Source organism: Coregonus lavaretus, assembly GCF_964263955.1.
Source record: "Coregonus lavaretus genome assembly, contig: HAP1_SCAFFOLD_4987, whole genome shotgun sequence".
NCBI classification, from domain to species: Eukaryota; Metazoa; Chordata; class Actinopteri; order Salmoniformes; family Salmonidae; genus Coregonus; species Coregonus lavaretus.
The window spans coordinates 13,449-39,347 of NW_028156165.1; the positions used below are offsets into that span (position 1 = coordinate 13,449).

At 47.8% G+C, this 25,899-nt stretch overlaps 1 protein-coding gene across 1 annotated transcript; it reads right to left on the reverse strand.

Annotated features, from left to right (window-relative positions):
- Positions 1–23,491: 23,491 nt before the first annotated feature.
- On the reverse strand, positions 23,492–24,823 carry LOC311126722 (G-protein coupled receptor 151-like; the record flags this gene model as incomplete). The annotated part of the gene is made up of 1 exon (XM_084200714.1): positions 23,492–24,823. One exon carries the CDS (start codon positions 24,821–24,823, stop codon positions 23,492–23,494), a length of 1,332 nt encoding a protein of 443 aa, XP_084056840.1.
- Positions 24,824–25,899: the final 1,076 nt, after the last annotated feature.

Here is a 25,899-nt window from a genome sequence, read left to right on the forward strand (position 1 = left end):
GGGGCTACTGGATTGGTATTGGACCTAGCCTAGCGATAGCCCAGGGGCTAGTGGAATGGAGGGTTAGCTTAGCATTAGCCCAGGGGCTAGTGGAATGGTATTGGACCTAGCATAGCGATAGCCCAGGGGATAGTGGAATGGAGGGTTAGCTTAGCATTAGCCCAGGGGCTAGTGGAATGGTATTGGACCTAGCATAGCGATAGCCCAGGGGATAGTGGAATGGAGGGTTCGATGTGTTCAGTGTTCCTGTGATTGAGGTTGGTGCCTCTGGTAGAGAAAGGTCACCATCAATGATTAATGAGAGAGAAATGTCGTCTGGGAGGATGGGAGAAAGGGAGTTGGGGAGGAGGGACGGGAGAGAGAGGGGGAGTTGGGGAGGCTGGGAGTGAGACCACCAACTCCTCTCCTCTCCCTCCAACCTCACTCTCAACTCATCTCCTCCCTCTCCTCCTCTCTTCCTCCTCCTCTCCTATTCCCCTAACTCTCTCCCTCCTGGGTAGCTGGGTCCACATTATATTGCTGGGTAGCTGGGTCCACATTACATAGCTGGGTAGCTGGGTCCACATTACATAGCTGGGTAGCTGGGTCCCCATTACATAGCTGGGTAGCTGGGTCCCCATTACATAGCTGGGTAGCTGGGTCTACATTACATAGCTGGGTAGCTGGGTCCACAATACATAGCTGGGTAGCTAGGTCCCCATTACATAGCTGGGTAGCTGGGGGTCCACAATACATAGCTGGGTAGCTAGGTCCCCATTACATAGCTGGGTAGCTAGGTCCCCATTACATAGCAGGGTAGCTGGGTCCCCAATAAATAGCTGGGTAGCTGGGTCCCCATTACATAGCTGGATAGCTGGGTCCCCAATAAATAGCTGGGTAGCTGGGTCCCCATTACATAGCAGGGTAGCTGGGTCCCAATTATATAGCTGGGTAGCTGGGTCCCAATTATATAGCTGGATAGCTGGGTCCCAATTACATAGCTGGGTCGCTAGGTCCACATTACATAGCTGGGTAGCTGGGTCCCCATTACATAGCTGGATAGCTGGGTCCCAATTACATAGCTGGGTCGCTAGGTCCACATTACATAGCTGGGTAGCTGGGTCCCCATTACATAGCTGGGTAGCTGGGTCCCCAATAAATAGCTGGGTAGCTGGGTCCCCATTACATAGCAGGGTAGCTGGGTCCCAATTATATAGCTGGGTAGCTGGGTCCCAATTATATAGCTGGGTAGCTGGGTCCACATTACATAGCTGGGTAGCTGGGTCCACATTATATAGCTGGGTAGCTGGATAAATGGGTCCACATTACATAGCTGGGTAGCTGGGTCCACATTACATAGCTGGGTAGCTGGGTCCCAATTACATAGCAGGGTAGCTGGGTCCCCATTACATAGCTGGGTAGCTGGGTCCACATTACATAGCTGGGTAGCAGGGTGGCTGGGTCCACATTATATAGCTGGATATCTGGGTCCACATTACATAGCTGAGTAGCTGGGTCCCCATTACATAGCTGGATGGCTAGGTCCACATTACATAGCTGGGTAGCTAGGTCCACATTACATAGCTGGGTAGCTGGGTCCCCATTACATAGCTGGGTATATGGGTAGCTGGGTCCCCATTACATAATTGGGTACCTGGGTCCACATTACATAGCTGGGTAGCTAGGTCCACATTACATAGCTGGGTAGCTAGGTTCACATTACATAGCAGGGTAGCTGGATCCACAACACATAGCTGGGTAGCTGGGTCCCCCTTACATATTTGGGTAGCTGGGTCCACATTACGTAGCTGGGTAGCTGGGTCCATATTACATAGCTGGGTAGCTGGGTCCATATTACATAGCTGGGTAGCTAGGCCCCCTTACATAGCTGGGTAGCTAGGTCCACATTACATAGCTGTGTTGCTGGGTCCCAATTTCATAGCTGGGAAGCTGGGTACCAGTTACATAGGTGGGTAGCTGGGTCCCCATGACATAGCAGGGTAGCTGGGTAGCTGGGTCCACATTCCATAGCTGGTAGCTGGGTCCCAATTACATAGCTGGGAAGCTGGGTACCAATTACAAAGCTGGGTAGCTGGGTCCCAATTACATAGCTGGGTCCACATGATATAGCTGGTTAGCTAGGCCCCCTTACATAGCTGGGTAGCTGGGTCCACATTACATAGCTGTGTTGCTGGGTCCCCATTACATAGCTGGGTAGCTGGGTCCACATTACATAGCAGGGTAGCTGGGTTCCCATTACATAGCTGGGTAGATGGGTTGCTGTGTCCATATTACCTAGTTGGGTAGCTGGGTGCCCATTACATAGCTGGGTAGCTGAGTTCATATTACATAGCAGGGTAGCTGGATCCACAATACATAGCTGGGTAGCTGGGTCCCCCTTACATATTTGGGTAGCTGGGTCCACATTACGTAGCTGGGTAACTGGGTCCATATTACATAGCTGGGTAGCAGGGTCCCAATTTCATAGCTGGGAAGCTGGGTCCACATTACATAGCTCGGTAGCTGGGTAGCTGGGTCCACATTACATAGCTGGATATCTGGGTAGCTGGGTCCACACGACATAGCTGGGTAGCTGGGTCCCCATTACATAGCTGGGTAGCTGGGTCCACATTATATAGCTCGGTAGCTGGGTAGCTGGGTCCACATTACATAGCTGGATATCTGGGTAGCTGGGTCCCCACGACATAGCTGGGTAGCTGGGTCCCCATTACATAGCTGGGTAGCTGGGTCCCCATTACATAGCTGGGTAGCTGGGTCCCCATTACATAGCTGGGTAGCTGGGTCCACATTACAAAGCTGGGTAGCTGGGACCACATTACGTAGCTGGGTAGCTAGGTTGCTGGGTCCACATTACATAGCTGGGTAGCTGGGTCCCAATTACATAGCTGGGTCGACATGATATAGCTGGTTAGCTGGGTACCCATTACATAGCTGGGTAGCTGGGTAGCTGGTTCCACATTACATAGCTGGGTAGCTGGGTCCCAAATTACATAGCTGGGTAGCTGGGTCCACATTATATAGCTCGGTAGCTGGGTAACTGGGTCCACACGACATAGCTGGGTAGCTGGGTCCCCATTACATAGCTGGGTAGCTGGGTCCCCATTACATAGTTGGGTATCTAGGTCCATATTACGTAGCTGGGTAGCTGGGTCCACATTACATAGATGGGTAGCTAGGCCCCCTTACATCAAATCAAATCAAATCAAATTGTATTGGCCACATGCGCCGAATACAACAGGTGCACACATTACAGTGAAATGCTTACTTACAGCCCTTAACCAACAGTGCATTTATTTATTAAAAATAAAACAACAACAAAAAAAGTGTTGAGAAAAAAAGAGCAGAAGTAAAGTAAAATAACAGTAGGGAGGCTATATATACAGGGGGGTACCGGTGCAGAGTCAATGTGCGGGGGCACCGGCTAGTTGAGGTAGTTGAAGTAATATGTACATGTGGGTAGAGTTAAAGTGACTATGCATAAATAATTAACAGAGTAGCAGCAGCGTAAAAGGATGGGGTGGGGGGGCAGTGCAAATAGTCCGGGTAGCCATGATTAGCTGTTCAGGAGTCTTATGGCTAGAAGCTGTTGAGAAGTCTTTTGGACCTAGACTTGGCACTCCGGTACCGCTTGCCGTGCGGTAGCAGAGAGAACAGTCTATGACTAGGGTGGCTGGAGTCTTTGACAATTTTGAGGGCCTTCCTCTGACACCGCCTGGTATAGAGGTCCTGGATGGCAGGATCTTGGCCCCAGTGATTTTTTTACATTTTAGTCATTTAGCAGACGCTCTTATATCCAGAGCGACTTACAGTTAGTGAATACATTTTTTATTTTATTTTTTATACTGGCCCCCCGTGGGAATCGAACCCACAACCCTGGCGTTGCAAACGCCATGCTCTATCAACTGAGCTACATCCCTGCCGGCCATTCCCTCCCCTACCCTGGACGACGCTGGGCCAATTGTGCGCCGCCCATGAGTCTCCCGGTCGCGGCCGGCTGCGACAGAGCCTGGATTCGAACCAGGATCTCTAGTGGCACAGTTAGCATTGCGATGCAGTGCCTTAGACCACTGCGCCACTCTGGGCCGTACGCACTACCCTCTGTAGTGCCTTGCGGTCGGAGGCCAAGCAGTTGCCATACCAGGCGGTGATGCAACCAGTCAGGATGCTCTCGATGGTGCAGCTGTATAATTTTTTGAGGATCTGAGGACCCATGCCAAATCTTTTCAGTCTCCTGAGGGGGAATAGGCTTTGTCGTGCCCTCTTCATGGGTAGCTGGGACCACATTACATAGCTGGGTAGCTGGGTCCACATTAAATAGCTGGGTAGCTGGGTCCCCATTACATAGCTAGGTAGCTGGGTCCCAATTTCATAGCTGGGTAGCTGGGTTCACATTACATAGCTGGGTAGCTGGGTCCACATTACATAGCTGGGTAGCTAGGTCCCGATTACATAGTTGGGTAGCTGGGTCCACATTACATTGCTGGTAGCTGGGTCCCAATTACATAGCTAGGAAGCTGGGTACCAATTACATAGCTGGGTAGCTGGGTCCCAATTACATAGCTGGGTAGCTGGGTCAACATTACATAGCTTGGTAACTGGGTCCCCATTACATAGCTGGCTGGCTGAGTCCCCATTACATAGCTGGGTAGCTGGGTCCACATTATATAGCTCGGTAGCTGAGTAGCTGGGTCCACAATACATAGCTGTGTAGCTGGGTAGCTGGGTCCACATTACAAAGCTGGGTAGCTGGGACCACATTACGTAGCTGGGTAGCTGGGTCCCCATTACATAGCTGGCTGGCTGAGTCCCCATTACATAGCTGGGTTGTTGGATCCCCTTTACATAGCTGGGTAGCTGGATCCCAATTTCATAGCTGGGTAGCTGGGTCCTGATTATATAGCTGGGTGGCTGGGTCCCAATTCCATAGCTGGGTAGCTGGGTCCCCATTACATAGCTGGGTAGCTGGGTCCATATTACATAGCTGGGTAGCTGGATAGCTGGGTCCACATTACATAGCTGGGTAGATGGGTCCCCATTACTTAGCTTGGTAGCTGGGTAGCTGGGTCCACAACCCATAGTTGGGCAGCTGGGTCCACATTACATAGCTGGGCAGCTGGGTCCACATTACATAGATGGGTAGCTAGGTTGCTGGGTCCACATTACATAGCTGGGTAGCTGAGTCCACATAACATAGCTGGGTAGCTGGGTCCCAATTACAAAGTTGGGTAGCTGGGTCCACATTACATAGCTGGGTTGCTGGGTCCACATTACATAGCTGGGTAGCTGGGTCCACATTACATAGCAGGGTATCTGGGTCCCAATTACAAAGCTGGGTACATGGGTTGCTGGGTCCATATTACATAGCTTGGTATCTGAGTCCCCATTACATAGCTGGCTGGCTGAATCCCCGTTACATAGCTGGGTAGCTGGGTCCACATTACATTGCTGGGTACCTGGGTCCACATTACATAGCAGGATAGCTGGTCCACATTACATAGCTGGGTTGATGGGTCCACATTACATAGCTGGTTAGCTGGGTCCCCATTACATAGCTGAGTATCTGGGTAGCTGGGTCCACATTACATAACTGGGTAGCTAGGTGCACATTAAATACCTGGGTAGCTGGGTCCACATTACAGAGCTGGGTAGCTGGGTCCACATTATATAGCTCGGTAGCTGGGTAGCTGGGTCCACAATACATAGCTGGGTAGCTGGGTAGCTGGGTCCACATTACATAGCTGGGTAGCTTGGTCCACAATACATAGCTGGGTAGCTGGGTAGATGGGTACACATTACATAGCTGGATAACTGGGTCCCCATTACGTAGCTGGGTAGCTGAGACCCCATTACATAGCTGGGAGGCTGGGTCCACATTACATAGCTGGGTAGCTGGGTCCCCATTACATAGTTGGGAAGCTGGGTCCACATTACGTAGCTGGGTAGCTAGGTCCACATTACATAGCTGGGTAGCTGGGTCACCATTACATAGCTGGGTAGCTGGGTCCACATTACATAGCTGGGTAGCTGGGTCCCCATTTCATAACTGGGTAGCTGGGTCCCCATTACAAAGCTGGGTAGATTTGTTAATGGGTCCATATTACGTAGCTGGGAAGCTGAGACCCCATTACATAGCTGGGAGGCTGGGTCCACATTACATAGCTGGGTAGCTGGGTCCACATTACGTAGCTGGGTAACTAGGTCCATATTACATAGCTGGGTAGCTGGGTCCAAATTACATAGCTGGGTAGCTGGGTCCACATTACATAGCTGGGTAGCAGGGTCCCCATTTCATAGCTGGGTAGCTGGGTCCACATTACATAGCTGAGTAGCTGGGTCCCCATTGCATAGCTGGGTAGCTGGGTCCAAATTACATAGCTGGGTAGCTGGTCCACATGACATAGCTGGTTAGCTGGTTCCCCATTACATAGCATGGTATCTGAGTAACTGGGTCCACATTACATAGCTGGGTAGCTGGGATCACATTATGTAGCTGGGTAGCTGGGTCCATATTACATAGCTGGGTAGTTGGGTCCCAATTTCAAAGCTGGGTAACTGGGTCCCCATTACATACCTGGGTAGCTGGGTCCATATTACATAGCTGGGTAGCTGGATAGCTGGGTCCACATTACATAGCTGGGTAGATGGGTCTCCGTTACTTAGCTTGGTAGCTGGGTAGCTGGGTCCACAATCCATAGCTGGGCAGCTGGGTCCACATTACATAGCTGGGTAGCTGGGTCCCAATTACATAGCTGGGTAGCTCGGTCCCGATTACATAGCATGGTAGATGGGTCCACATTACATATCTGGGTAGCTGGGTCCCAATTACATAGCTGGGTAGCTCGGTCCACATTAAGTAGCTTGGTAGCTGGGTCCACATTTCATAGCTGGGTAACTAGGTACCCGATTACATAGCTGGGTAGCTGGGACCACATTACATAGCTGGGTAACTAGGTCCCCATTACATAACTGGGTATCTGGGTACCCATTACATAGCTGGGTTGCTAGGGCCACATTACATTGCTGGGTAAATGGGTCCTCGTTACTTAGCTTGGTAGCTGGGTAGCTGGGTCCACAATCCATAGCTGGGCAGCTGGGTCCACATTACATAGCTGGGTAGATCTGTCCCCATTACATAGCTGGCTGGCTGGGTCCACATTATAGAGCTGGGTAGCTGGGTCCACATAAAATAGTTTGGTAGCTGGGTGCTCATTTCATAGCTGGGTAGCTAGTTTCCCGATCACATTGCTGGGCATCTGGGTCCACATTACATAGATGGGTAGCTGGGTCCACATTACATAGCTGGGTATCTTGGTCCCATTACATAGCTGGGTAGCCGGGTAGCTAGGGCCACATTACATTGCTGGGTAGCTGGGTCTCCATTACATAGCTGGGTAGCTGGGTCCACATTACATAGCTGGGTAGCTGGGTCCACATTAAATAGGTTGGTAGCTGGGTCCACATTTCATAGCTGGGTAGCTAGATACCCGATTACATAGCTGGGTAGCTGGGTCCCCATTACATAGCTGGGTAGCTGGGTACCCATTACATAGCTAGGTAGCTGGTTCCCAATTTCCGAGCTGGGTAGCTGGGTTCACATTACATAACTGGGTAGCTGGGTTCACATTACATAGCTGGGTAGCTAGGTCCCGATTACATAGCTGGGTAGCTGGGTCCACATAACATAGCTGGGTAGCTGGGTTGCTGGGTCCATATTACATAGCTGGGTAGCTGGGTCCCCATTACATAGCTGTGTTGCTGGGTCCACATTACATAGCAGGGTAGCTGGGTCCACATTACATAGCTGGTAGCTGGGTCCCAATTACATAGCTGGGTAGCTGGGTCCCAATTACATAGCTGGGTAGCTTGGTCCCCATTACATACCTGGGTAGCTGGGTCCATATTACATAGCTGGGTAGCTGGATAGCTGGGTCCACATTACATAGCTGGGTAGTTAGGTCCCGATTACATAGCTGGGTAGCTGGGTCCACATTAAATAGCTTGGTAGCTGGGTCCAAATTTCATAGCTGGGTAGCTAGGTCCCGATTACATTGCATGGTAGCTGGGTCCCAATTTCATAGCTGGGTAGCTCGGTCCACATTAAATAGCTTGGTAGCTGGGTCCACATTTCATAGCTGGGTAGCTGGATCCACATTACATTGCTTGGTATCTTGGTCCCCATTATATAGCTGGGTAGCCGGGTAGCTAGAGCCACATTACATAGCTGGTTAGCTGGATCCCCATTACATAGCTGGGTAGCTCGGTCCACATTAAATAGCTTGGTAGCTTGGTCCCCATTACATACCTGGGTAGCTGGGTCCATATTACATAGCTGGGTAGCTGGATAGCTGGGTCCACATTACATAGCTGGGTAGTTAGGTCCCGATTACATAGCTGGGTAGCTGAGTCCACATTACATAGCTGGGTAGCTGGGTCCCCCTTACATAGCTGTGTTGCTGGGTCCACATTACATAGCAGGGTAGCAGGGTCCACATTACATAGCTGGGTAGCTGGGTCCCAATTACATAGCTGGGTAGCTGGATCCCCATTACATAGCTGGGTAGCTCGGTCCACATTAAATAGCTTGGTAGCTTGGTCCCCATTACATACCTCGGTAGCTGGGTCCACATTACATAGCTGGGTAGCTGGGTCCCAATTACATAGCTGGGTAGCTCGGTCCACATTAAATAGCTTGGTAGCTGGGTCCACATTTCATAGCTGGGTAACTAGGTACCCGATTACATAGCTGGGTAACTGGGTCCACATTACATAGCTTGGTATTTTGGTCCCCATTATATAGCTGGGTAGCCGGCTTGCTAGGGCCACATTACATTGCTGGGTAGCTGGTTCCCCATTACTTAGCTTGGTAGCTGGGTATTTGGGTCCACAATCCATAGCTGGGCAGCTGGGTCCACATTACATAGCTGGGTAGCTGGGTCCACATAAAATAGTTTGGTAGGTGGGTCCACATTTCATAGCTGGGTAGCTGGGTCCCCATTACATAGCTGGGTAGCTGGGTCCCCATTACATAGCTGGGTAGCTGGGTCCCAATTTCAGAGCTGGGTAGCTGGGTTCACATTACATAGCTGGGTAGCTGCGTTGCTGGGTCCATATTACATAGCTGGGTAGCTGGATCCCCATTACATAGCTGTGTTGCTGGGTCCACATTACATAGCTGGGTAGCTTGGTCTCCATTACATAGCTGGGTAGCTGGATAGCTGTGTCCACATTAATAGCTGGGTAGATGGGTACCCATTACTTAGCTTGGTAGCTGGGTAGCTGGGTCCACAATCCATAGCTGGGCAGATGGGTCCACATTACATAGCTGGGTAGCTCTGTCCCCATTACATTGCTGGGTAGCTGGGTCCACATTTCATAGCTGGGTAGCTAGATACCCGATTACATAGCTGGGTAGCTGGGTCCCCATTACATAGCTGGGTAGCTGTGTACCCATTACATAGCTGGGTAGCTGGATCCCCATTACATAGCTGGGTAGCTCGGTCCACATAAAATAGTTTGGTAGGTGGGTCCACATTACATAGCTGGGTAACTGGGTCCCCATTACATAGCTGGGTAGCTGGGTACCCATTACATAGCTAGGTAGCTGGTTCCCAATTTCAGAGCTGGGTAGCTGGGTCCATATTACATAGCTGGGTAGCTGGATAGCTGGGTCCACATTACATATCTGGGTAGTTAGGTCCCGATTACATAGCTGGGTAGCTGGGTCCACATTACATAGCTGGGTAGCTGGGTCCCCATTACATAGCTGGGTAGCTGGGTCCACTTTAAATAGCTTGTTAGCTAGGTCCCGATTACATAGCATGGTAGCTGGGTCCACATTACATATCTGGGTAGCTGGGTCCCAATTACATAGCTGGGTAGCTCGGTCCACATTAAATAGCTTGGTAGCTGGGTCCACATTTCATAGCTGGGTAGCTTTGTCCCCATTACATAGCTGGGTAGCTGGGTACCTATTACTTAGCTTGGTAGCTGGGTAGCTGGGTCCACAATCCATAGCTGGGCAGATGGGTCCACATTACATAGCTGGGTAGCTCTGTCCCCATTACATTGCTGGGTAGCTGGGTCCACATTAAATAGCTTGGTAGCTGGGTCCACATTTCATAGATGGGTAGCTAGGTACCCGAATACATAGCTGGTTAGCTGGGTCCCCAATACCTAGCTGTTTAACTGGGACCCCATTACATAGCTGAGTATCTGGGTAGCTGGGTCCACATTACATAGCTGGGTAGCTGGGTCCACATTACATAGCTGGATAGTTGGGTCCACATTACATAGCTGGGTAGCAGGGTCCACATTACATAGCTAGTTAGCTGGGTAGCTGGGACAACATTACATAGCTGGGTAGTTGGGTCCACATTACATAGCTGGGTAGCAGGGTCCACATTACATTTTTGATTTTACATTTTTGATTTTACATTTGATCCAGGTGCGGTTGTCGGGAGAGGTCGTGTTTTTCTCTAGCTGGAGGTAAGCAGGAGGTAAGCTTCTCATATGGTGTTGAGTAAAGCTTAACCATGTATTAGATCGTAGGTAGGTAGTTAGCTGTAGTTAGGTATTGTATTTATTATAGGTTAGTAATGTTGTTATTGTAGGTTTCCGTAGGTAATTGTAGGTTAGTATCGAAGCACGAGGCTAGCTAGCTAGCGGGTAGCTACTGGTAACGATTAGCAACGCTGGAGAGCTGGTTCCAATGTTAATGTAGTGCTAGCCAACGTTTAATTTTTTGCTTAACCATGTATTAGATCATAGGTAGGTAGTTAGCCGTAGTTAGGTATTGTATTTATTATAGGTTAGTAATGTTGTTATTGTAGGTTTCCGTAGGTAATTGTAGGTTAGTATCGAAGCACGAGGCTAGCTAGCTAGCGGGTAGCTACTGGTAACGATTAGCAAAGCTGGAGAGCTGGTTCCAATGTTAATGTAGTGCTAGCCAACGTTTAATTTTTTGCTTAACCATGTATTAGATCGTAGGTAGGTAGTTAGCCGTAGTTAGGTATTGTATTTATTATAGGTTAGTAATGTTGTTATTGTAGGTTTCCGTAGGTAATTGTAGGTTAGTATCGAAGCACGAGGCTAGCTAGCTAGCGGGTAGCTACTGGTAACGATTAGCAACGCTGGAGAGCTGGTTCCAATGTTAATGTGCTGCTAGCCAACGTTTAATTTTTTGCTGCGTTATGCGTTATGAAAGGAACTAGACACGGACTTGAATTATCTGTTTAGTGTGCTAACACACTCTTGGCAGTTTGTTGTAACCAAGTATTGATGCTAAATTGTGTGTTAATGGATGCTAGCTTGCAAGTTAGCTACGGCGTCATAGCTAGGCATCGTGGGTTGTTGTGTGTAGTTACTGTGTCTTGGCAGTGCCGGCTGTAGCACGAAGCGAGCTACCTAGCCGTTTTTTCGAACAGAGTCAGAGTCAACACAATAGCCATTGTGTGCCGGGTGTAGCACGAAGCTAGCTAGCTAGCCGTTCTTCAAACAAAGTCAACACAGTGGCCATTGCTAGCTACCCAACACGACCAGCTAACTGTACGGTAGTAGCTAAATACAATATACTTGTCCTAGCTAGCCAACGTCTAATCATTGCTGCGTCATGAAAGGAACTTGACACAGACACGAATGATCTGTTTAGTGTGTTATCACACTATTGGTGGTTTGTTGTGACCAAGTGTTGGTGCTAAACGGTGTGTTATTGTTATTGGATGCTAGCTTGCTAGTTAGCTATGGTGTCATAGTTGGCTAGCTGAATAAAGTGGGTTGAGTCTATTCCTTTAAACATTGAACCGCTGTGGTTCACAACAATTCTGATTTCTAAAGGCGGAAGTTGGGAGAGTTTTTGTTCGGGTGGTTCAGTGAAACAATTTTAGTTTCTGAGGTAGAAGTTTTTGGTGAGGGAGGCCCTGCTCTCTCCGCTCCCAGATGCTTAGCTCATTTCATTCCGATCTCCTCTGCATTTTTGTAGCCATTTGCTACAGCCTGTCAACTATGCCTCTGCCTATCCCTGTTCTCTCCTCTCTGCACAGGCTACACAAACGCACCACACCGCGTGGCTGCTGCCTCTCTAACCTGGTGGTCCCTGCACGCACCACCCACGTGGAGTTCCAGGTCGCAGGCAGCCTCTGGAACTGCCGTTCTGCTGCCAACAAAGCTGACTTCATCCCAGCCTATGCCAACCTCCAGTCCCTCGACTTCCTGGCGCTGACGGAAACATGGATCACCACTGAAAACACTGCTACTCCTACTGCTCTCTCCTCGTCTGACCATGTGTTCTCGCATACCCCGAGAGCATCTGGTCAGAGGGGTGGTGGTACAGGAATCCTCATCTCTCCCAAGTGGACATTCTCAATTTTTCCCCTAACCCATCTGTCTATCTCCTCATTTGAATTCCATGCTGTCACAGTCACTAGCCCATTTAAGCTTAATATCCTTGTCATCTATCGCCCTCCAGGTTCCCTTGGAGAGTTCATCAATGAGCTTGACGCCTTGATAAGTTCCTTCCCTGAGGATGGCTCACCCCTCACAGTTTTGGGGGATTTCAACCTCCCTATGTCCACATTTGACTCATTTCTCTCTGCCTCCTTCTTTCCACTCCTCTCCTCTTTTGACCTCACCCTCTCACCGTCCCCCCCTACTCACAAGGCAGGCAATACGCTTGACCTCATCTTCACTAGATGCTGCTCCTCTACTAATCTCACTGCAACTCCCCTCCATGTCTCCGACCACTACTTTGTTTCCTTTTCTCTCTCGCTCTCCTCCCACACTACTCACTCTGCCCCTACACAGATGGTAATGCGCCGCCGCAACCTTCGCTCTCTCTCTCCCACTACTCTCTCCTCTTCCATCCTATCATCTCTTCCCTCTGCTCAATCCTTCTCCCTCCAATCTCCTGATTCTGCCTCCTCAACCCTCCTCTCCTCCCTTTCTGCATCCTTTGACTCTCTGTGTCCCCTATCCTCCCGGCCGGCTCGGTCCTCCCCTCCAGCTCCGTGGCTTGATGACTCATTGCGAGCTCACAGAACAGAGCTCCGGGCAGCGGAGCGGAAATGGAAGAAAACTAAACTCCCTGCCGACCTGGCATCTTTTCACTCCCTCCTCTCTACATTTTCTTCATCTGTTTCTGCTGCTAAGGCCACCTTCTACCACTCTAAATTCCAAGCATCTGCCTCTAACCCTAGGAAGCTCTTTGCCACATTTTCCTCCCTCCTGAATCCTCCCCCCCCCCCCCCTCCTCTCTCTCTGTGGATGACTTCGTCAACCACTTTGAAAAGAAGGTTGACGACATCCGATCCTCGTTTGTTAAGTCTAATGACACTGCTGGTCCTGCTCACACTGCCCTACCCTATGCTTTGACTTCTTTCTCCCCTCTCTCTCCAGATAAAATCCTGCGACTTGTGACTGCAGGCCGCCCAACAACCTGCCCGCTTGACCCCATCCCCTCCTCCCTTCTCCAGACCATCTCCGGTGACCTTCTCCCCTACCTCACCTCGCTGATCAACTCATCCTTGACCGCTGGCCATGTCCCTTCCGTCTTCAAGAGAGCGAGAGTTGCTCCCCTTCTCAAAAAACCAACACTCGACCCCACTGATGTCAACAACTACAGACCAGTATCCCTTCTTTCTTTTCTTTCCAAAACTATTGAGCGTGCCGTCTTTAGCCAACTCTCTTGCTATCTCTCTCAGAATGACCTTCTTGATCCAAACCAATCAGGTTTCAGGACTGGTCATTCAACTGAGACTGCTCTTCTCTGTGTCACGGAGACTCTCCGCACTGCTAAAGCTAACTCTCTCTCCTCTGCTCTTGTCCTTCTAGACCTGTCTGCTGCCTTTGATACTGTGAACCATCAGATCCTCCTCTCCACCCTCTCCGAGCTGGGCATCTCCGGCGCGGCTCACTCCTGGATTGCGTCCTACCTGACCGGTCGCTCCTACCAAGTGGCGTGGCGAGAAGCTGTCTCCGCACCACGTGCTCTCACCACTGGTGTCCCCCAGGGCTCAGTTCTAGGCCCTCTCCTTTTCTCCCTATACACCAAGTCACTTGGCTCTGTCATATCCTCACATGGCCTTTCCTATCATTGCTACGCTGACGATACACAACTAATCTTCTCCTTTCCCCCTTCTGATAACCAGGTGGCGAATCGCATCTCTGCATGTCTGGCAGACATATCAGTATGGATGACGGATCACCACCTCAAGCTGAACCCTGGCAAGACGGAGCTGCTCTTCCTCCCGGGGAAGGACTGCCCGTTCCATGATCTCGCCATCACGGTTGACAACTCCGCTGTGTCCTCCTCCCAGAGTGCGAAGAGCCTAGGCGTGACCCTGGACAACACCCTGTCGTTCTCCGCCAACATCAAGGCGGTGACCCGCTCCTGCAGGTTCATGCTCTACAACATTCGGAGAGTACGACCCTGCCTTACACAGGAAGCGGCACAGGTCCTAATCCAGGCACTTGTCATCTCCCGTCTGGACTACTGCAACTCGCTGTTGGCTGGCCTCCCTGCCTGTGCCATTAAACCCCTACAACTCATCCAGAATGCCGCAGCCCGTCTGGTGTTCAACCTTCCCAAGTTCTCTCACGTCACCCCCCTCCTCCGCACACTCCACTGGCTTCCGGTTGAAGCTCGCATCCGCTACAAGACCATGGTGCTTGCCTATGGAGCAGTGAGGGGAACGGCACCTCTGTACCTTCAGGCTCTGATCAGTCCCTACACCCAAACGAGGGCATTGCGTTCATCCACCTCTGGCCTGCTGGCTCCCCTTCCTCTGCGGAAGCATAGCTCCCGCTCAGCCCAGTCAAAACTGTTCGCTGCTCTGGCACCCCAATGGTGGAACAAGCTCCCTCACGACGCCAGGACAGCGGAGTCACTCACCACCTTCCGGAGACATTTGAAACCCCACCTCTTTAAGGAATACCTGGGATAGGATAAAGTATTCCTTCTAACCCCCCGCCCCAAATTGTAAAGTGGTTATCCCACTGGCTATAGGGTGAACGCATCAATTTGTGAGTCGCTCTGGCTAAGAGCGTCTGCTAAATGACGTTAATGTGCCCTTGAGCAAGGCACTTAACCCTAATTGCTCCTGTAAGTCGCTCTGGATAAGAGCGTCTGCTAAATGACTAAAATGTAAAATGTAAATGTAATTACATAGCTGGGTAGCTGGGTCCACATTACATAGCTGGGTAGCTGGGTCCACATTACATAGCTAGGTAGCTGGGTCCACATTACATAGCTAGGTAGCTGGGTCCACATTACATAGCTGGGTAGCAGGGTCCACATTACATAGCTGGGTAGCTGGGTCCACATTACATAGCTGGGTAGCTGGGTCCACATTACATAGCTGGTTAGCTGGGTCCACATTACATAGCTAGGTAGCTGGGTCCACATTACATAGCTGGGTAGCTGGGTCCCCATTACATAGCTGGGTAGCTGGGTCCACATTACATAGCTGGGTAGCTGTGTTCCCATTACATAGCTGGGTAGCTGGGTCCACATTAAATAGCTTGGTAGCTGGGTCCACATTTCATAGCTGGGTAGCTGGGTCCACATTACATAGCTGGGTAGCTGGTCCCTATTACATAGCTGGGTAGATGGGTCCCCATTACATAGCTGGGTAGCTGGTCCCCATTACATAGCTGGGTAGCTGGGTCCACATTACATAGATGTTTAGCTGGGTCCCCATTACATAGCTGAGTATCTGGGTAGCTGGGTCCACATTACATAGCTGGGTATCTGGGTCCACATTACATAGCTGGGTAGCTAGGCCCCCTTACATAGCTGGGTAGCTGGGTCCACATTACATAGCTAGTTAGCTGGGTAGCTGGGTCAACATTACATCGCTGGGTAGCAGGGTCCACATTACATAGATGGGTTGCTGGGTCCACATTACATAGCTGGGTAGCTGGGTCCACATTACATAGCTTGGTAGCTGGGTCCACATTACATAGCTGGGTAGCTAGGTACACATTACATAGCTGGGTAGCTGGGTCCCGATTACATAGCTGGGTAGCTGGTCCCTATTACATAGCTGGGTAGCTGGGTCCACATTACATAGCAGAGTATCTGTGTTGCTGGGTCCACATTACATAGCTGGGTTACTGGGTCCCAAATTACATAGCTGGGTAGCTAGGTACACATTACATTTCTGGGTAGCTGGGTCCACATTATATAGCTGGGTAGCTGGGTCCACATTACATAGCTGGGTAGCAGGGTCCACATTACATAGCTAGTTAGCTGGGTAGCTGGGTCAACATTACATAGCTGGGTAGTTGGGTCCACATTACATAGCTGGGTAGCTGGGTCCACATTATATTGCTGGGTAGCTGGGTCCACATTACATAGCTGGGTAGCTGGGTCCACATTACATAGCTGGGTAGCTGGGTCCACATTACATAGCTGGGTAGCAGGGTCCACATTACATAGCTAGGTAGCTGGGTCCACATTACATAGCTGGGTAGCTGGGTCCCCATTACATAGCTGGGTAGCTGGGTCCACATTACATAGCTGGATAGCTGTGTTCCCATTACATAGCTGGGTAGCTGGGTCCACATTAAATAGCTTGGTAGCTGGGTCCACATTTCATAGCTGGGTAGCTGGGTCCACATTACATAGCTGGGTAGCTGGGAGGGCTTCTTAAAGAAAAACTAACAGGTCTGTGAGAGCCAGAATTCTTACAATTACATTTACATTTAAGTCATTTAGCAGACGCTCTTATCCAGAGCGACTTACAAATTGGTGCATTCACCCTATAGCCAGTGCGCTAACCACTTTACCAAAAAATCTTTATTATTGTATTTTTTTGTATTTTTTTATATTTTTTTTGGGGGGGGGCTAGACGGATTACTTCATCCTATCCCAGGTATTCGTTAAAGAGGTGGGGTTTCAAATGTCTCTCTTACTGGTTGGTAGGTGATCAAATACTTATGTCATGCAATAAAATGCACATTAATTACTTAAAAATCATACAATGTGATTTTCTGGATTTTTGTGATAAAAATTACAGACCTCTACATGCTTTGTAAGTAGGAAAACCTGCAAAATCGGCACTGTATCAAATACTTGTTCTCCCCATTGTAGCAAGCCCACACAGATCAGTGGTCATTAAGAACAGCACTCACATTAGTATCATCACATTAGTATCATCACATTCGTAGTACTCAGATATGTCAGAGTTCAAAGTAAAGCTAAACCTTTAGCAGTAATTAGCGCCCTCACATACTACAGTAAAATAAAGTATCACTTTGCCGCTATTTTCACAAGTATTTGGTGAATTTTCAAAACTCAGTAGAAAACTCATATTCAAGTCTCACATTAAAAACTTTTGATTGTGCATTCATTTTGTTTGAAGACATCTTGCACCACACAATCATTGATCCAAAATATGAATTTAATGTGAAATGTAATGAGAACATAGATTTGATCACCAAAACACAACATAATTATATCTTTTCATTTGAGTTAGTTTAACAATCAGTTAATCAAATAGCAAAAAATTCAAAAATTGCCATTTGAATATAATATGCTACAGTACTGTAAATTACAGTATATTACACTGTTTTCACATTCGGCAATACACTTTCACTACCCAATTGACTGAAAATCCAATTTCCATAATTTTTTTCGTAAATCATTATAACAGAGGTGTACTGTAATCAAATTAAAGAAATGAAAGAAACGTAACGTTTAAATCAAATCAAATCAAATGTTATTGGCCACATGCGCCGAATACAACAGGTGCAGACATTACAGTGAAATGCTTACTTACAGCCCTTAACCAACAGTGCATTTATTTTTAATAAAAAAGTAAAAGAAAACAACAACAAAAAAGTGTTGAGAAAAAAAGAGCAGAAGTAAAATAAAATAACAGTAGGGAAGCTATATATACAGGGGGGTACCGGTGCAGAGTCAATGTGCGGGGGCACCGGCTAGTTGAGGTAGTTGAAGTAATATGTACATGTGGGTAGAGTTAAAGTGACTATGCATAAATAATTAACAGAGTAGCAGCAGCGTAAAAAGATGGGGTGGGGGGGCAGTGCAAATAGTCTGGGTGGCCATGATTAGCTGTTCAGGAGTCTTATGGCTTGGGGGTAGAAGCTGTTGAGAAGTCTTTTGAACCTAGACTTGGCACTCCGGTACCGCTTGCCGTGCGGTAGCAGAGAGAACAGTCTATGACTAGGGTGGCTGGAGTCTTTGACAATTTTGAGGGCCTTCCTCTGACACCGCCTGGTATAGAAGTCCTGGATGGCAGGAAGCTTGGCCCCAGTGATGTACTGGGCCGTACGCACTACCCTCTGTAGTGCCTTGCGGTCGGAGGCCAAGCAGTTGCCATACCAGGCGGTGATGCAACCAGTCAGGATGCTCTCGATGGTGCAGCTGTATCATTTTTTGAGGATCTGAGGACCCATGCCGAATCTTTTCAGTCTCCTGAGTGGGAATAGGCTTTGTCGTGCCCTCTTCACGACTGTCTTGGTGTGTTTGGACCATGATAGTTCGTTGGTGATGTGGACACCAAGGAACTTGAAGCTCTCAACCTGTTCCACTACAGCCCCGTCGATGAGAATGGGGGCGTGCTCAGTCCTCTTTTTTTTCCTGTAGTCCACAATCATCTCCTTTGTCTTGGTCATGTTGAGGGAGAGGTTGTTATCCTGGCACCACACGGCCAGGTGTCTGACCTCCTCCCTATAGGCTGTCTCATCGTTGTCGGTGATCAGGCCTACCACTGTTGTGTCGTCGGCAAACTTAATGATGGTGTTGGAGTCGTGCCTGGCCATGCAGTCATGGGTGAACAGGGAGTACAGGAGGGGACTGAGCACGCACCCCTGAGGGGCCCCCGTGTTGAGGATCAGTGTGGCAGATGTGTTGTTACCTACCCTTACCATCTGGGGGCAGCCCGTCAGGAAGTCCAGGATCCAGTTGCAGAGGGAGGTGTTTAGTCCCAGGATCCTTAGCTTAGTGATGAGCTTTGAGGGCACTATGGTGTTGAATGCTGAGCTGTAGTCAATGAATAGCATTCTCACGTAGGTGTTCCTCTTGTCCAGGTGGGAAAGGGCAGTGTGGAGTGCAATAGAGATTGCATCATCTGTGAATCTGTTGGAGCGGTATGCAAATTGGAGTGGGTCTAGGGTTTCTGGGATAATGGTGTTGATGTGAGCCATGACCAGCCTTTCAAAGCACTTCATGGCTACAGACGTCAGTGCTACGGGTCGGTAGTCATTTAGGCAGGTTATCTTAGAGTCCTTGGGCACGGGGACTATGGTGGTCTGCTTGAAACATGTTGGTATTACAGACTCAGTCAGGGACATGTTGAAAATGTCAGTGAAGACACTTGCCAGTTGGTCAGCACATACTCGGAGTACACGTCCTGGTACTCCGGAGCGCTGCCTCTGGATGAGCGTTTTCCTGTTGACTTATGGCCTTATACAGCTAATTCAGTGTAATCTTAATGCCAGCATTGGTTTGTGGTGGTAAATAGACAGCTATGAAAAATATAGATGAAAACTCTCTTGGTAAATAGTGTGGTCTACAGCTTATCATAAGATACTCTACCTCAGGCGAGCAAAACCTCGAGACTTCCTTAGTATTTGATTTTGTGCACCAGCTGTTGTTTACAAATATACACAGACCGCCACCTAAACACAACATAATGATATATTCTCAATTTAGTTATTTTAACAACCCGTTAATCCAATAGCAAAACGTAAGATATAGTACATGTTTAAAAATTGCCCTGCAGAATGCTGTGGTAGTTGCTGGTTAAGTGTGTCTTGAATTCTAAATAAATCACCAACAGTTTCACCACCAAAGCACCCCCACACCATAACACCTCCTCCTCCATGCTTCACGGTGGGAACAACACATGCAGAGATCATCCGTTCACCTACTCTGCGTCTCACAAAGACACGGCGGTTGGAACCAAAAATCTCAAATTTGGACTCATCAGACCAAAGGACAGATTTTCACCGGTCTAATATCCATTGCTCGTGTTTCTTGGCCCAAGCAAGTCTCTTCTTCTTATTGGTGTCCTTTAGCAGTGGTTTCTTTGCAGCAATTCGACCATGAAGGCCTGATTCACATAGTCTCCTCTGAACAGTTGATTTTGTGATGTGTCTGTTACTGGAACTCTGTGAATAATTTATTTGGGCTGCAATTTCTGAGGCTGGTAACTCTAATGAACTTATCCTCTGCAGCAGAGGTAACTCTGGATCTTCCTTTCCTGTGGCGGTCCTCATGAGAGCCAGTTTCATCATATCGCTTGACAAGTTTTGCGACTGCACTTGAAGAAACTTATTTTCCGGATTGACTGACCTTCATATCTTAAAGTATTGATGGACTGTTGTTTCTCTTTGCTTATTTGAGCTGTTCTTGCCACAATATGGACTATCTTCTGTATACCACCCCTACCTTGTCACAACACAATTTATTGGCTCAAATGCATTAAGAAAGAAAGGGAAATAAAATCCACAAATTAACTTTAACAAGGCACATCTGTTAATTGAAATGCGTTCCAGGTGACTACCTCATGAAGCTGGTTGAGAGAATGCCAAGAGTGTGCAACGCTGTCATCAAGGCGAAGGGTGGCTACTTTGATGAATCTCAAATATAAAATATATTTTGATTTGTTTAACACTTTTTTGGTTGCTACATGATTCCATATGTGTTATTTCATAGTTTTAATGTCTTCACTATTATTCTACAATGTAGAAAATAGTAAAAATTAAGAAAAACCCTGGAATGAGTAGATGTGTCCAAACTTTTGACTGGTACTGTATATATGTGTTTTGTGTCTACTTGTGTCACTTATGCTTGGAGCCGGCCCTGGTATCAGTCCTGTATGTGGTTCAGTTTGTAAGAGCATGGAGTTGAGGGTTCGATTCCCACTGGGTTCACATATGAAAATGTGTGGGCTCACTGTTGTCACTATTGATAAAAGCGTCTGCTATGTAAATTGCATATAGAATTATGGTATTACAGTCCTCCCCCCCCCCCCCCCCCATCAACTTCATTTAGGATACATGTGCTCTGTATGGGGGATGCATTTGTTACATCTCTGATCTTGACAAGATTTTTTGGGGAAATTTACTGTGAAGTAAATTCAGAATGGTCATCATCATAATAGTACATTACAGTATATATCATACTTTATATGTTTATGCGTTACAAACATACATTATCATTATGTAGTTCTCAAAATCTCAAAATCAGACCTGCCTAATTCTCACTTGAAACATTGTTTTTGTGTCTAATAGGCTAAATTACACTTTCTGTTAATGCATGACCCCAAAGTGATATAAAAAAAAAAAAAATAGTAGACGCTCTTATCCAGAGCAATTAGGGTTAAGTGCCTTGCTCAAGGGCACATTGACAGATTTTTCACCTAGTCTGCTCGGGGATTAGAACCAGCGACCTTTCGGTTACTGGCACAACGCTCTTAACCACTAAGCTACCTGCCGCGATCTGTTCTTGCAAGTTATTGTCTATGACATTTCAGATATGATAGCTTTTCAAATAGTTTAGTTGTGGTGAACTACCTTTTCAAAGTAACTTTAGTTAAGTCAACTATATGTTTCTTAAGGGTAGCTTTAGTGTAGCTTAACTTCTTCCAGTATAAAGTAATTGGTAGCTTGGTAAACTATGATTTCAGAGTAGCTTCCCAAACACTGCTTAACACAGATTATACTGGCCCCTAAATACCAGCAGACAGGGGTCCATCCAGAGTGTGTGTGTGTGTGTTTGGTCATTAGTTCTGTAGACAGCTGTGTTCTGTCCCAGGGTTGCTGACCCCCCCCTCACCCCATTTACATTCCTCCATATCCTAGCAACATCATCCACTGACCATATCCTAGCAACATCATACCCTAGCAACATCATACCCTGACCATATCCTAGCAACATCATCCCATGACCAGTGGTTACTGTTATAGTAATTCTGTAGCGTACTGCCTGCACTGATGTCCTGGTGTCTTTGATGGTCAGACTCTTACGTCCTTGGTCCAACTAATTTAATAGGACATAACATTTAAATTAAATCAAATTAAATCCTATTGAATTATTTTAATTTCAATCATTTACATTTACATTTTAGTCATTTAGCAGACGCTCTTATCCAGAGCGACTTACAGTGCATACATTATTTTATTTTTCATACCCCCTGTGGGAATCGAACCCACAACCCTGGCGTTGCAAACACCATGCTCTATCAACTGAGCTACATCCCTGCCGGCCATTCCCTCCCCTACCCTGGACGACGAAATCAAAAAGAGCACACAATCAATATTATATATCACTTTATTATAAACAACCTTTTTTACAAGCACATATCAATACAAAACCACCTCAAATAGGAGAATAAAACACTGATACATGTAACAGTAACATCAAATACTGTTCAGTAGCATACAGAAATGCCCTTACTGGTTTCTAAAGGCTATTTATTCTGCCTTGTTGTTGTTGTATCAAATCATTTCAGACTTATGTACAGTTTATATTTTGTAACTCTTGTTGGTATTTACAACGGACATTACTGTTGGTCATTACTTCAAGGATACATAGAATACCTCCAATATATATACTGTGAAATATAACACTTTTTGTACAATATTCACCATAACAATAACCATCAAACAATATCATAGACACAGTTGAATGAATACCAACCATTGACTCCTGTGTTGTCTCCTGTGTTGTCTCCTGTATTGTCTCCTGTATTGTCTCTTGTGTTGATTCCTGTGTTGTCTCCTGTGTTGATTCTTGTGTTGTCTCCTGTGTTGTCTCCTATATTGTCTCTGTTGTCTCCTGTGTTGTCTCCTGTGTTGATTCCTGTGTTGTCTCCTGTGTTGTATCCTGTATTGTCTCTGTTGTCTCCTGTGTTGATTCCTGTGTTGTCTCCTGTGTTGTCTCCTGTGTTGATTCCTGTGTTGTCTCCTGTATTGTCTCCTGTGTTGTCTCCTGTATTGTCTCTGTTGTCTCCTGTGTTGATTCCTGTGTTGTCTCCTGTGTTGTTTCCTGTGTTTTCTCCTGTGTTGTCTCCTGTGTTGTCTCCTGTGTTGTCTCCTGTGTTGTTTCCTGTGTTGACCGATCTTCAGTCCAGTGAGGTATTATCAAATGTCAGTCCGTTGCAGCTGCTGATATAATCTGTCAGTGTGTGTGTTGTTTGAAGGTTGTTTGAACGCTGTGGCGGTAACTGAAAGGAAGAGAGAGGGGAGGCTTACTGGCTGGTCTCGATGCTAAATAGTATTTCAGGCATCGTTGAGGTAGTGTCCAAATACTCTCAAACAACATTTTGCTTAAAAATCACTGGTGGTGATGGGTAACAATTTGTTAACACACAAAAAACACAAAAGATAGACACATACACAAAGTTCAAGGGGTAGTCAAGGACAGATGTAGCTGAGTATTGAGTAGCGTCTTAGAACCAGTCCTGTTTGTCTGTGTGTGTCCTCCCCTCTCTTCGCTTCCTTCTCTTCGTTCCCTCACTTCCTCTCTTCACTTCCTCCCCTCAGCTGGTGCTCCCTCCTGGTGCTCCCAGGGTATGGGATCATTCTCCTCTGTCATGGAGCCTGTCTCTCTCTCATGCCAAAACTGCTCCACGTCCAGCAGCACGATCCCATCCCGGGGGCTCTCTCCCTCTGCCTCATCCTCTGCCTCCCCCACCCCGCCCTGCTCCGTCTGGGGTTGGGGATCAACTCTAGTCCCCTGGCTAGGGATGGGGCCTAGGCCTCCTTCTCCTCCCCGCGGCTGGCCTGAGGTCTCTGGTCGTGGGCAGGGGGACTGGGGGGCGGTGGGTGTGTGGGGGCCAGGTTTGGGGTTGGACGGGGTGTGTTTACGAAGAGTAAGGCGCCTCCACAGACCCCTGTACCCCTCTCTGAACTCCTCCGACAGAGAGAGGACAATGAGGGGGTTCACCAGGGAGAGACAGAAGGTGAGGAGCAGGGCGGAGAGGGAAAGGAGGAGAGGGGGAGAGAAGACGACGAAGGGTCCTCCCTCTCCCGGTCCCTGTGCCACTCGCTCCTCGGCGTGCCGCTCCCACACCCAGACCACCCACTGCGGCAGCCACAGCATTGCCATGGCTACCGTCAGACTGAACAGCATCAGCATGAGCTTCCTGGATCTGATCTGCGTTCGGAGGTTTTGGGTCTTACTACAGCGCCGCTGGCACCGCCCATACACCCGCCAGAAATACAGCAGGGCGAAACTCAAAGGGGCGCAGAACACACCCAGGGGGTACGCCTTGACGTAGACCGACATGAAGTCCTGCGCCTCAGGGGGAACCACCTGCACACACACCAGCCCCCGGGTCTCTCTCTGCAGTGAGGAGAACAGCCAGGTAGGGATGGGTGCGGAGCAAGCAGACAGCCAGAGGAACCACATCACCAATAGGATGGAACGTAGACTGATGCTGACCTGTTTAGTCGGGTTAGAGACGTAACGGTAACAAGCCTTAGCCATCACCGCTACGGTAAAACTCTTCGCAGCCATGCAGCTCTGCAGGAACCAATCACAGGTCTTGCACACCGTCCAGCCAAGCGTCCAGCTGGGTTTGGAGAAGGCGGCAGCGCGGAACGGGAGAGCGAACGCCAGTACAAGGCCGTCGGCAAACATCAGGTTGAGGATGAGAGCGTTGATGAGGGAGAGTTTCCCACGGTGGGCGTTGGAGATCAGGATACCCATGGCTGTGAGGGTACTGGCCAGCCCCAGGACACAGATCACCCCCAGGATGACAAGCACGAGGACACCATGCTCGATGAAGGAAGGACGAAGCCGGTCCACAGTCGAGCTGTTAGCAGCCGTTATGTTCACCCCTGGCAGTTTATCCATCTCAGAAGAAACAGGTGGTGTGAGAAAAGAGAAAAGTACTTAGACTGGTATTTTTATATAGAGAAAACAAATATTTAAAAAGTATATTGAAAGCCGACTTAATACAATAAGTCTAGACTGATGGAAAGGTAAACTGCTGAAAAAATAGACAAATGAAAAAGACTGACTAGGAAAAAAAGTTTTGAGAGAAAAATATTCTAAAAGATTAGTCAACAAACAGATGAATGGATCAATCTCGATCTAAAACTCAACTCCTGATTGTAGCCTAATCTGTTTATTAAGTCGCACTCCTGTCCTGTCCTGTCTGTCTCATAACGGGTTTATCCGCTGTTATAAAGGTGGCAGTTTGATTGACAGCCCCAGCTGACTAAACCGCGCGAGACTCGCGGGGCCAATTAGAACGCTGTCCCTGTTCCAACCGTCCGGAACAGGCGCTGCGCTGTACGATGTAGGCATTTAGTCCCCAGTGCAGCAAATTAAACACGACTTTCTAATTTAGAGAGACAGCAGGCGAGTTTGACGCTATGAATTAATCATCTCTGTTTTTCCTCGGAATATTAGAAGGCCAAGGGCCAGTGTGAATAATAAACCCAATAGGTAATATCCATGGGTAGGCCTTTACTCTGTCTAAGGCTATGGCTTACATAATATTTCCTTAAAATGTGTCAACAAGTTATAATTGATTCAAAATACCTTAATTGGTCGACTCAGAAAAATAATTTCTATTTTGGGAATAGCCTGGAAATAAAGATTTGTGTCCCCTAAATTTGTTCTATGTGCCCTTTTGCAACAAAAAAAATACTCTAAATGTATGTTTATCATGATGATGATTATTTACATTATGGGATAGGACAACAGAACATGAGGAAGACCAGCAAGACATGTGTATGCCTTGCATAAGATCTTGGTTTGTTCTTTCTCCAGACGAGGGCGCTCTTCATTTTTCAAACAACGACTATAAAAGTGGCAATGCCACTACTACGGTGAACAGCTCGATGAACAGTGAATACAATGAAAAATGCACCTATACATTTCCCGAAATATCTATTATAACTACAAAAAGGACACAAACTGCA